This window comes from Nicotiana tomentosiformis, chromosome 7 (assembly GCF_000390325.3).
Source record: "Nicotiana tomentosiformis chromosome 7, ASM39032v3, whole genome shotgun sequence".
NCBI lineage: Eukaryota > Viridiplantae > Streptophyta > Magnoliopsida > Solanales > Solanaceae > Nicotiana > Nicotiana tomentosiformis.
The window spans coordinates 40,017,454-40,030,983 of NC_090818.1; the positions used below are offsets into that span (position 1 = coordinate 40,017,454).

At 40.9% G+C, this 13,530-nt stretch overlaps 1 protein-coding gene across 2 annotated transcripts; it reads left to right on the plus strand.

Moving 5' to 3' along the window:
• Window positions 1–8,682: 8,682 nt before the first annotated feature.
• On the plus strand, window positions 8,683–12,944 carry LOC104098212 (uncharacterized exonuclease domain-containing protein At3g15140). Of its 2 annotated transcripts, none has more exons than XM_009604883.4 (6): window positions 8,683–8,993; window positions 9,337–9,539; window positions 10,633–10,713; window positions 11,645–11,770; window positions 12,396–12,519; window positions 12,669–12,944. In XM_009604883.4, the coding sequence occupies exons 1-6, from the start codon at window positions 8,775–8,777 to the stop codon at window positions 12,867–12,869; spliced, it is 954 nt and encodes a 317-aa protein (XP_009603178.1). In that variant the 5' UTR covers window positions 8,683–8,774; the 3' UTR covers window positions 12,870–12,944. The 2 variants fall into 2 exon arrangements, with proteins under 2 accessions (XP_009603178.1, XP_009603179.1); XM_009604884.4 differs by having other exon boundaries at window positions 8,840–8,979.
• Window positions 12,945–13,530: the final 586 nt, after the last annotated feature.

Below are 13,530 nucleotides of genomic sequence, written 5' to 3' on the forward strand. Positions count from 1 at the left end.
AGCAGGAAAACTGGGTCCGACATGGGAAGGCCCCTACCGGGTTTCAGCTGCCACCAGGAAAGGATCATATGAACTAGAAAACCAAGATGGAGTCAAATTGCCAAGAAACTCGAACATGACTCACCTCAAAAGGTATTATTGCTGATGAACACCGCTTATACTGAAAGTATGTGCTGCGCTCTTTTTCCCTTCGTCCAGGTTTTGTCCCATTTGGGTTTTTCTAGCAAGGTTTTTAACGAGACAGCAACAGAAAGTATCCTACGAAGGAAATTTCATCGACAGAAATAAGACCTTTTAATGACAAGGCATGAGGGGAATGATATGAGAATACGGCAATTTGATTGCCATAGAAACCGAGACTACGAAATTCTAAAACAAAAATGTTTCATCGGGACCGGGGACTACACAGCCAGCCCCGTAGAAACATGTTGTACAAATTAGCCAGAAGTAATGGCAATTTCTTTTTCAGCAAAATGAATGCTATGTACTTTTGAAGATAGAAGGAATAAAATAAAGTCCCTTTACTTTTATCTTGCTTCTTGTCCAAACGATGAATTGATTTTATCATTTGAAAGTTAATCAAGTACTTCACATGCTAGTGCCAGAATGAACAAGAGACATCATCTTCAAGAGCACCCTAAACATAAGAGGGCCCTCTCTTATGAAACTCTCACATTAAAGGGTTGGCTCCGGAAGAGTTTATGCCCAGAACCCAAATGCTATCGGGGGAAAATGCACCTGAAGCCTTGCAATATTCGATGCAAAAAAGTAAATTTTGCGCAATGCTTAATCAAAAAGAACTTATATTTATCAAATGTGCCAATCAGCACAAGTACAAAAATATATCGCCCCCAGAACTCGGGGGAAGAAAAGCATTTGCGCCCCCAGGAGAAGTAGGCGGATCTGCCGTTAGCTCGGGATCTTAGCCTTTATCATTATTCTCTTCAAGTTCCTCTTCGGTTACCGAGAACTCAGAATCGGAACCAGAAGAGTCCTTTATCCCCACGGCGGGCACCAAACTGTTTACCTTTAAAATCAGATAACAATTAAATTTATAAGTGGTTTTAAGGATAAGTGATTTCACTTGGCACAAATTGAGAAATATGAAAGCTGATATTAGAAATTAACTGTAAAATAAAGCAAACCAATATAAAGTGTAGCTTTGGCCCTCGAGCTAGATCGCCCTCGAACCAACTAAGTCTGTTTATTGAGTAATATGAACTGAACAACAGAATAAGAATGCTTAAGAGAGAAAATGATATGTATTGCTTTGTTATGTGTGAATATGATGATAACAAAATGATTGAAATTCCCCTTTATATAGTAGAGGAATTCTACTTATCGTACAATTGTAAATACAGAAGGAAATCCCATGATTGGCTAACTAATCGGTCTTGATTTGATACGTGCCGAGATTTTCAACACGATCCTTGTCCGATCACGGATATCCCGGCTTTCCGTTATTTGACTCAATGGGCTTTCTTCGGTCTCGATCGATGCCTATCCCGTTCGGTCTCGACCTCGGCTGGTCTCGATCTCAATTGATCCTCGAATTATGAGCTCGGTAGTATATCTTCATGTTATGATTTGATATAACACGGTACCAAACCTTGGCATGCCATCCGGGTCTCGATTAACCATACAAAATCGGGCGAGCCCGGTTTTGACCGTATACAATGAGCTTTTACTTGATTGACTTGATTTCTGTTATACGTGCTGTGGATATACATGCATATCGAGAGTCCACTACCTCTCTCAAGTAAGGAAAGAGATGATTCTCAGGTTTTCCATATTAATGTTATAGTAACGCAATAGCATCCAACATCAAAGTAGCTCTTAGTCCACCTATCAAGGTAACTTAAAAGAACGCTTTTTCCCTATTGAAAGGATCTCCTTCTCCAAGTCAAACATATATGATTCTTTTGAACATTTTACTTCTCAATGTTTGCCCTTAAAATTGGATAACAATTAAATTTATAAGTGGTTTTAAGGATACGTGATTTCACTTGGCACAAATTGAGAAATATGAAAGCTGATATTAAAAATTAACTGTAAAATAAAGCAAACCAATATAAAGTGCAGCTTTGGCCCTCGAGCTAGATCGCCCTCGAACCAACTAAGTCTTTTAATGAGTAATATGAAATGAACAACAGAATAAGAATGCTTAAGAGAGAAAATGCTATGTATTGCTTTGTTATGTGTGAATATGATGATTACAAAATCATTGGAATTCCCCTTTATATAGAAGAGGAATTCTACTCATGGTACAATTCTAAATACAGAAGGAAATATCATAATTGGCTAAATAACCGGTCTTGATTTGATACGTGCCGAGATTTCCGCCACGATCCTTGCTCGATCACGGATATCTCGGCTTTCTGTTATTCGACAGGCTTTCTTCGGTCTCGCTCGATGCCTATCCCGCTCGGTTTCAATCTCGGCTGGTCTCGATCTCAATTGGTCCTCGAATTCCAAGCTCGGTACCGTATCTTCATGTCTCGATCTGATATAAAACGGGACCGAACCTCGGCAAGTCATCCTAGTCTCGATTAACCATACAAAATCGGGCAAGCACGGTTTTGACTGTATACAGATAGTCCCCTCGTTTCTTAGAAATAAGATGATGAGAAACGACATGAATTCTCGAGCTTTATCTTTTCGACTGATGATGTCATTGACTAGCTCGATCATGACGTAAACACCGAAACGTCCCGTCGGTTAAGTAACCAAGGCATTAAATGCTTGTCAGGCGTTGGTCAGCCACTAGGCGGCTTTGAACCGTCGCCTTCAACCTATAAAACTTCGATTCTTCTTTTATTCAAACCTTTATAACCATCTTCTTCTCTGCTTTTTCTCTCAAGGAAGTATCGCTTCTCACTTTCCATACCTAATTTTTGTGGACTTTAGTCAATTCCTCCACTTTTTACTTTTCACAAATGGCCAAGACTTCTAAAACAGTGCCACAAAAAGAAACTCTGTCTTCATCTCGCTATGCTGGTGATGCAGCCAGAGCAGAGTCCCACCCTGAGGAATATGTTCTGACCGGGTGTCCGATGGTTGCTGACTTCAAAATAGAGAAGACCCCCTCGGTGCAGGGCCAGTGCGAACCGATGTCAAGATACATATGTATTATCACCGAGGGCCTCCTCAACAAAGTTAAAGAGGAGTGCAACTGGGTGAACAAGGACGTGGTCGTTCCCTCTCCTGAGGAATTGATCACCACATACGTAGAGGGGTATCTAAGTATTTACACTTACCCATTTACATTTAGCCCTCTAGACCCCGTAATAATTTCCTTCTGCAATAGGTACAATGTTACCCTGGGCCAAATTCACCCCTCGTTTTGGAGGATCCTCGTCCTCCTCCATTTCTTTTCCAGCAAAATCGAGGGTTGCTCCTTTACCCTCGATCATCTAATGCGTCTCCACAGTCCCCGGATCTATCGAGGACTAATTAAGTTTTCACTTCGAGCTAGCAAAGCCCCGCTCTCCAGTATTGACAAGACCTTCAATCTCTGCTTACTTTTATTTTGTTATTGCAGTTGTGGCCCAAATGCCGGACCCAGTCCCGGAATTAAAAAGGTGGGTCAAAAGTCTAGTGTCTTAGAGGCCCTACTCCGAACGGGCTTGGATGGATCTTTCCAAAGGTTGATGAGAGGCTCGTAACCATGGTAAGCTTTTGCTTCTTACTAGTTAACCCTTTCAGAGTTTCTTAAACTAACTAACTTTCCTTTTCTTCGCAGGTCTCGGGAAGGATGTCTTGATGAGACCTCCTTCTGATGACGAAGAAGTCCTCCCTCAACCACCAGCTCCAAAGCTGGTTAAGGAGAAAATAAGAAAAAGGGCCTCGAGTCCGTTGGCCTAGGAAAAGAAGAGGCTGGTGAGGAAAACGTCAATGCCTTGTCTATGGAATCGGTCCATCGGTTAATGGACTAGTCCGAGGATGAGGATCAAGAAGAAGAAGATGTCGGGCTGGTGACTCGCCCGCGGGTTCCGGTACAGAAGTCCTCCGAACCGGAGGCAATCAATAAAGGGACTTCGACTGAGGTTCCCGAACCAGAAGTCACTCCATCTCCGGCGAAGACAGGAGAAATAGAGTCCCAAAGAAAGATCCCCCAAGCATCGGAAGAGGTTCCTAGGGTCGAACCTGGGGTGGTCGATATTTCGGACTCCCCCCCAGGTTTCCGATGCCATGATCCAAGAGGCCAAACTGTTAGAGGGGCAACAAGTAGATTTCCATAGCTTTTTTGACGGGCTCGAGGGTGCTACTTCCGATGAGATCCACGGTTTTAGCGATCTATCGGTCCCGAGGAAGATACCATCGCCGGGGGCGATTGGGTCTCCACCAAGCTCGAAGCTGGTAGATCAATTTCCAGCTCCAAGTGCTAATCCCAATCACAAACGGCATTTAGTATTCATCGTACTTGAGGATGCTCGGGTTTTCTTCCCCCTGGTGAGGATTGCCAGCTATCTGAGGGGCCTGATGACCGAAGAAGACCAGGCGGTGATGGATGTCATGGGTGCTGCTTTCTTGTTCAACGAGGCCCAACATGCACTAAATAGGGTAACCTTCGGACTTTATTTCGCACTTTCTTTGTACTTGTAGATTGTTCTAAACACCTCCTTTTTTTCTTATGTAGGCTTTGATGTTGCACCATGAAGCCTTTATTAAAGTCTGATAGGAGCATAAGGCCGAGGTTTGGAGCCTTAGCGAGAAGAACGATACTTACCGACTCCTTAGTAAAAGACTCCAGGCCGATCTGGTCGCAGTTGGGGAGAAGCATACCGACATAACCGAACATGTATTCTGAATGCTCCACGATAGTGATGCTATGTTAGAGATAACAACTAATGATCCAATTCTACAGATCCGATAGAGGCTCGAGAAAATCGACCAACTCAGCAAGTAAGTGGATGACGTTCGGGCCGAGGCCAATATTTTTAAAGGGAGCATGGACATCTTAGCTGCTATGAAAGATGTCGTTCATGCTTAGTTGGAGTCGGCTAAGACTCAGCTTCGAGCTGAAAAAGAGAAGAACTCGGTGCAAACCGAGAATATTAGGGAGCTCAAGTCTCATCTGGATTCGGCCACCAGCAAACTCGAAGAGGCTAAATCTGAGGTGGTCATGGCCGGCATCCAGGACGATGAAAAGGTGGCCCAGTTCAAAGTTGATGTCGAGTACATCTACCCAAAGACAGGAGCATGATCCATCACGCGAAGTGGCAAGCTCGGAGGGAGGCCCTCGAAGATGCTCAAGACTAAGATTTCAATATCACGGTCGAGGTTGTTAACGCCCGAGCAGAAGAACACCAGGCTCGGAAGTTGGCCTTCCCCAAGGATGACTCCGATGAGCAAGAAGAAGAAGATCTCGAGGACGGGGACTCTGCTTCCGACGAAGACCAAGCTCCATAGGACTTAGTATGTTTTGCTTTTTTCTTCTGTATTTACCTTTTCTTTGGGGCCATTTATAGGCCATTTGTAAAGAATTTTGATCGGGCCATGATGCCCTTGTAAATTATTTTTGACATATATATAAGAACTTTCTTCCCTTTTGTCTTATATAATTATGAAGTTGTATTCTAAGATTCGGGGTTTAAACAATTTAATTAAAACTGAACCATTATAGCCCTTAGGCTTTATGATCGAGCGAGTGTTTGATCGAATACGAAGTAAGGTAACTGTTAGGTTTTTGAGCCAGGATGGTCTCTTGAACTCAAAGTAAAAATTGCCCTTAGGCTTTGTACTTTTTGTATTAGGCCGATTTGGCCTTAGTAAAAAGATTGTTTTATGGCTTTCTCCCCTTCTCAGCTTGAAATAAGTTTTTTAACTCTGAAGCCAGTGACTTTAGGTAATTGGTGAGTTCTACCGGCCGGGATAGCAGATGACACTCGGTAGATACCGAGAGGGAGACACTCCTCCTCCTCTTGGGATCTGCATAAGGGGGCGAATAGTTTTGCCCCAATTTTCCATGTTCTGGGGACTGGGGAGGAGGGACATCCTCCTCTCGGTGTCTGCGGCCGGTAGAGGTGATGTAGCAGTTGCTGGTGAAGAAGATATGCCTGGCATGGAAGGAGATGAAGCTGATGGTGTTGAGGGATGAGAAACAGTTGCGGCGGAGGCAGTACTGGTTGTTGGTTGCTCACTAACTGAAGACGGAAGAGGCCCGGTACTCAACCTCATAGTACCAGGAGCAGCAACTGGGATTGGAAACAGAGAATTGGCATTCTCCACCAAGTCAAACTCTCCTAGAGAGCTTGGGCTTCATCCCCCGTTGGGGTTATAAGCTATTCAGATTGAGCATTATGTTGAGCTGATGAAGGTCAGTATCTCCTTTGTAGGGAAGCCACTTCATCACTGGCTTTCCCATCATCATCAATCACCACAGTGACTATGGTTGGCTCGAGCGCGACTTTATTCATCTTTTTATTCTTTCCCTCGGTCGAGGAAGAACGCCGCCTTTTTGGTTGCTTTTTTTCCAGCCGGGGACTCCGAGAGGAAGCACTTGCATCGGAAGCAGATCCGATGGTGCCTGTTCGGGTGAGAGCCTCCTTCAGCAACCTCTTAGACTCTAGGGGATCAGCCAAGACATCCTCCTCAGGGATGGTGACAGACTCTGCAGGAGACCTGAATTCAACAGAAGGAGAGGTTAACCAATTTTCTTATGCCCAAAAATGAAATGAGGACAGAATCAGTCAACTTACCATGATTCTTGGCCTTCCATCCGTATTTGGGGGCCGTCTCCTTCAACTGGCGGGTCTCAAGCGTGGTGATGTCCAGAATCTTCTGAACCCACCAGTCCAGGCCTTCAACCTTTGGTGGTGTCTACCGAGTTGCTGAAAAAATAAGAGAAAAAAGATCAATAATGACATGAAACAACCTTTTTTCATAAAAAATACGGACTTTGAACTTACGTGTACGAGTCTAGGATTCAGGGAAAGATGGAGTTGTGGCCGGAATGATATCTTTGGTGGCAACAACGACAAACCGCTACATCCATCCGCGGTCGTTTTTGTTATCCATGCCAGTAGGAAAAGCATGGTGGCCACGTTTGCTGAAATTTATTACTTCCCCACGGAAAATCTTATTCATCATATGAGCCAAGGTGAACTCCTTCCGCGTTTCCTGGCACAACCTCGCAGACATGCCATCGTTCTCCATACCGAAGGGCCCACCTGTGCCAAACAAACTTGGTATCATTGGCACTACTCCAAAATCACGGGGTCTAGTCCCCCGCTAAAAGAAAACGCACCCAAAGTTAATGAGTACGTATAAATATACATGAAGGCCTTCTTAGTGAAGGTTACTCGCTCCACCAGTTCGGGAGCGATGATGTTTAGATCATGGCAATCACAGTCCTCCTTCACAGCAGGAATGCTGGAAGGACGGATGGAAGAAGGGTATATGCCAACAACCCAAGTGCGAAAACTTGAAGAGGGAAACTTCTCTTTGAAGTCCTTCGCTGTGTTGAGTCTTTTGGGGATGATGGTGCTAACCGTATGGGGTTAGCATCAACGTTGATTTCTTTGTCTTTGTTATCCTTCAGACCCCACCGAAGAGAAAATCGGAGCTCTTGGAAGAGTTAGTGAAAGAAACCACGATTAGCAGAAGGTGATGAGAGTTCTTTGAAGAAGAGGATTAAAGAAGAGTGAAAGCAGGAAAGAGTTGAATGCAAAGAAGTTGAGAGAATTTGTAAAACTATTAAGTGTAAAAGAAGAAGAATGAGGCATATAAGTAAAGGAATAGGCGGCTAAAATCGTGGCCATGATTACCTCGAGAACCGGCAAAAATATAGCTAAATCATAGAGTAACACGTGTTCCGGGTATTAAATGCGAAGAGGCGTGCGTCTAATCAAGAGCCAGAAACGTTTCAGAAGGGTTCATAAAATTTCCAACCAAGAAAAAGAATCTTCACCAACTTCCCGGTGACACAATGATGTGCCATCGAAAAGCAGAGGGACTATCTTTATAGGGTAAAATCAATTCACATTAAATACTCGAATAACATAATGACATGTGGAACCGGGAATAGGCGGAAGACGAAACAAATGAAAGTCGAGACCGAAGGCAACATCTTCGGTTGACATCGGGTAGACCCCGAAGGGAACATTATCAATGGGACAAATAAATATTTGCCACCGGATGACATATTCCTCAGCATTAAATACACATCCGTTACACAGAGAATTTTGACATTTATAGCCAGCCGTTGTATATTCGTCAATGGCCCTCATTATTGTCGTTTAAGTGTGGCTTTATCCTAAGACCTTATTCTCTAGGTTTAGCTATAAATAGTGACTTTAACAGCCATTGTAAGACACGAAATTTCTGACAAACTTATGCGACACATTATTCCAAGCTAAATTATACTTTACTTTCTGTCTATCAATATTCTTATTGTTGTCTTCAGAAGCCTTGCTCGTGGAACCAAAGTTGTATGCCATCTTATTTCGATTTCAATGTTAAGTTTTGTATTTTATTTAATTTATTTATTATTTTGGGATCAAATAGATTCACTTATCTATAAACTATGTTATAAATTAAACTATACCATTTTACGGGTAAACAATACTCAAACTCAATATTCTGTTTTTATTTCTGATTCAATTTTCAACTGTACATATTTTTTTAATTTTCGCGTCAACCACATATTTGACCAAATGCCTACTAAAATCACTTTAGCTACTAGAGTACTACGCAGCAGTCACAAGACTCGTCACCGTATCATCCATTTCTTCTTCAGGAAAACTCATACCTCAGAGAGCCGTTCAATTCCAATGGCTATGGGATTTTCTAGGGTCCCCTTGCTGCGGCGTTTCCTTGTATCTCCTCCGGTGCTACCTTCTTCGTACTCACTTCAGCCCAACCGTAAAATCAATATCTCAGCCTCTCTTTCTACCACTGAAGAATCTACTTCTTCCCTAATTCAGCCCACACCTTCCCGTACCCGTTGGAAGCCAACGTGTCTCTACTTTACTCAAGGTAAGTGCACCAAGGTAATAAACTCATCTTTCTCATACAGACCTCTCTTGGGCTATTCATTTGATTTCAACATTAATACTTCCTCCGGCCAATTTAGGTGACATAGTTTGACTTAGACACGGAGTTTTTAGAATATATAAAAAAAATTAAAATTTGTTGTCTTAAACATGCGCCATTACATTTATGAGGTTATAAAAATTTATCATATAAATTGAGAAGTTTAAGTTAAATTATTTTTAAATTTAGAGAGACAAAAAAGGAATAGTGTCATATAATAGGGAGTACGTTTCTTAACTTTGATCTCATCCACTTGAAAATTCGTGTAAAACTTGCTATTTTCTTTTTCAAATTGTATAGATGGATGATCCTATGCATATTGACAAGTTTAATCATAATTGCTCGCTGGAGTTTATGCAAAATGCTGCGGGACTTGAGAATTTGCGGAAGCAGGAGTTGGAATACTTTTTGGTGCTTGATTTGGAGGGTAAAGTTGAGATTCTTGAGTTTCCAGTTCTCCTCTTTGATGCTAAAACCATGGATGTGGTTGACTTGTTCCATAGGTCAGTTTCCATTATCTTAGCTTTTACATCCTCTTGATTGCAATATAATTGTCGTGATGACAGGTGTGGCCTGAAGTTTTATTGGAAGTATTGAAATATTGTGCTAAATTCAACTTTCAAGATATGCACGAGAATTTAGATATTCAGTAGCAAATATGGCTTGTGTACTCATAAGGACCTATTTTAGCTGTACCTTTTCAGAAAATAGGATGGAATAAGGTAGGTTAGTTGGATGTTACGTGGAGCGGGATAGCATCTGGATGGAGAGTAGAACTTCTCAGAATGCACACACAATCATATGATCACAGTGGATACTTCAATAATACTTTGACTAGTTAAATAGTTTAATAGAATCATAAGTAGGACTAGGCAGGTAAAGTCATAAAGATGTACTTCTCATGCTAGTAGAGCTATTAAATTTGCTTTGGGAGGATTTGTCTTGAAAACGAAAATGGCTGTATAGTCTACAGAAAATTGCTTAAGAGGGAGGATAACACTGTAAAAGAGTCGAGTTAACTTCTTACGAATTTTTGAGAGAGAATGTCACATATACTTTTCAAACCCACAACTGCAGGGTTGTGGCGAGCTCCATGTGCATTAAATTTTTTGAAGCAATTAGCTGCTTGGACAAGTCTTGGTTCTTATAGGAAGTAGCGGAAGAGACAGGAAACAAGCCATGGGCTGTTAGGGTTGTAAAAAAATTGGAGGGGAAGTTTGTTTTATCTTATTAGCATAATCTTCTCTCTAGACTGTGTTGCTGATCAATTAGTTCCATTAGTATAGTCAGTGATCCATTCTTAACCATAACAATGATGGGTGGCATAACCCTTTCCAAGAAACTAGCTCAAACCTGTAATTTATTTTCCACCTTTAACTGGTGGCTTCTTGATGTAATCTATCATATCATGTTGCTACAACATGAAGTGGAACAAGTCCATATTATTGATTATATGACGTATTAAGTGTTAGATTATTGTATTTTAACATTTTGTACTTGTGTGAAAGGCGATGTTTTGATGCTGGGAATGTAGCATTGTGTTTTATTTTTCAAGACCAATCTTTATTCTTTCTTTTTTTTTTGGTGTTGCTACAGGTTTGTGAGGCCAACAAAAATGCACGAAGAAAGAATAAACGAATATATAGAAGGGAAATATGGAAAACTAGGAGTTGATCGGTATGGTATCTAATTCAGTAGTTCGAAATACAATTCAGCAGTTGGAACTTAGTGCCTTTTGCTTCTATATGAAGAATTGCAATGTAGTTGTTTCACATGTTAAACTAGAAACATGCAACTTTATGCCTTCATTTCTTCAAGAAAAGCATTGTTTTCTTTCTTCTTTCCTTATGTAACTGAAGATCTTCCATGATAGTTTTTTCTTCGTTAAGTGAAGCTATGGCAATCAGTGTCAGTATATGATTCTCTTTCTTGGTATTAAAAAAATATTATCTAATTTCCATGGATTCTAATAGGGGAATCCTCGTGGCTTCTCATGAACCCCTATTGTTTTCTCATGAAGTCCTGAAGTCATGTCTCTTATGGGTCTCAATTATGCGGGAAGAGTCCACTATTGACCTTGCTTTACCTTTTTCAAAGTCTTCATCATCTTGCCTTCTTTTCACGAGTATAATAATGAGTTCTTTGTGGGTAGCTCCAGAATGGTAGCTTTTCATCATGGCATCAAGGTCACAGGTTCAGATATGGAAGCAGCATGTATGCTTAGGGTAGTTGTGGGCAAATTACTCTCCTATACCCTGTAATGTTTCAATTCTTATAAGCTAGGTTACCTGCTTAATATGATTGTTTCACGAGAAAAACTGGAACTGAGGAGTGCAGCTATAGGAGACATACTTGCAAGATCCAAATCTGTTGTTAAATCTTCAAAAGATGAAAATAGATTTCTATATTTGAATGTTTTTAGTGGAGGACAATGGTGAGGACTCCGTGGGCAGATAAAAATTGGATCACTAGATGCTTAATTGCTGATAGAAATTATTGCCAATTGATCCTCGTTAACCATGGAAGCATGCACCATTTTTGCAACAATTGCTAATTCCTGGATCTGACGCTTAATGTTGTCCATTTGTATGTACGACAATTCATGCAGCGTCTGGCATGATACAGCTATACCATTTGCGGAAGTTATCGAGCAGTTTGAAGTCTGGCTGGGTCAATGTCAGTTGTGGAGAAATGAACTTGGTGGCTGTCTTAATAAGGCTGCCTTTGTTACTTGGTAAGTTGTTACTATGTAAGGCTGAATAATAAAGGCTACTGGGTAAACTAAAAATATCAGTTTTATGGTTAAACATTGTTATTTGATACTATAGTTAAGAAAATGGAAATTTAAATGTGTGGGAGAGGTCATTTGGGTTTGCTGTGTGCTATATGGATGACTTGCTGATGCTCATGATCCAAAAAGGTGCTACAGCTACTTTCTTGTGGTGCATTTGTCACTAACCAGATATTACGTGCTTTTAGCTGTAGCCCATGTTAGAGCTTGCCTGTTTTATCATGACTATCTTCATTGCTACTGCACAACTTGCGGTCGACGTATTAGTTTCAAGGGTATATCATGATTTGGGGGCTTAACTGCTTATTGTTGAGAATAATATGTATGCTAGAATAAGTTGCCTTAAACCTATCACATTCATATTTGAGTATTTTAAAATATTAAGTTATTTTTATCCCATGTGGGGAGGAGATAGGACATGTTTTGGTATGATTTTGCATTGTAGATTATAATTAAAAAAAATAAGACCAAGAACCTAATGTACACACTGAGTGTAAATATGTAGGAATCAACAGAGCGAGCAGTGGGAACTGGGATATGAGTGACTGAATTCAATTTGTGTATGTAGTGGGAACTGGGATCTGAAGACTAAAGTTCCTCAGCAATGCAATGTAGCAGGGATGAAATTGCCACCATATTTCATGGAATGGATTAATCTGAAGGATGTGTTTTTGAACTTCTACAAGAGGAGGGTGAGTATGCAAACTTTTAACAATGCCATTCTCTCATATTGATTTAGGAAATTTAGGTTTTCTCAACTTCTCTATTCCATTCCTCTTCCTTTTTTTTATATACTTTTGGAAGAATTAACCGAAGTATGGTTTTACTTCATTTCTGGTAGGCCAAAGGAATGCTTTCAATGATGAGGGAACTCCAGATGCCTTTGTTAGGGAGCCATCACCTTGGAATAGATGATGCAAAAAACATAGCTAGAGTACTACAACACATGCTAAGTGATGGTGCCCTTGTGCAAATCACAGCTAGAAGAAACCCTCATGTTCCTGAAAAAGTTGAATTTCTTTTTGAGGATCGCATTGTATAACTGGTTTCTGCTGAACCATTTTGTTATCACCTAAACATTTTTAGATGACCTTCCTCTTAATTTGTTCAAGTTTCAGTTGAGGTCTCTTGTATTCACCAAAGCATCATACCCATCCATGCACTCCAACCCCTGTGAGAACGGAAAAGCAAAAAAGAAGAAAGTTAGGAAGAAGGTAAAAGAAAAACCTATTGGTGGGACTTGCAACAGTGACTGTACATTAATATCATTTCCTTTCAATTGATAGACTATGCACTAAGTTGGTGGAGTTTTACCATGAAAATCATCAACATTTCTTGGTTGGTTGGGCTGGTTTTTTGGATTTGATCTAATTTGATAGTAGGCTACTATTGGTAGTTTTTTTTTCTTTCTACTGGGAAGAACAGCCTGACAATAAGTTCTAATTTGAGCTGGAGACTCGGCAGTTTTCCTTTTAATCCAAGACTTCCTTTGAGTTGCAGTGAAGTACTCTCAACAGGGAAATTACCTATCCTTTTTGATGTACTATTTCTATGACCACCGGACGGTGTGCTCAGGGCAAATGGTTCCTTCTTTTATCCCTTTTTGTTCCTGAGTTTCTCTCCTTTTCTTTGCAACAGTAACAACAAAAAATTCGGTGTAATCCCACAAGTAGAGTATGGGGAGGTTAGTGTCTCCTTTTCTC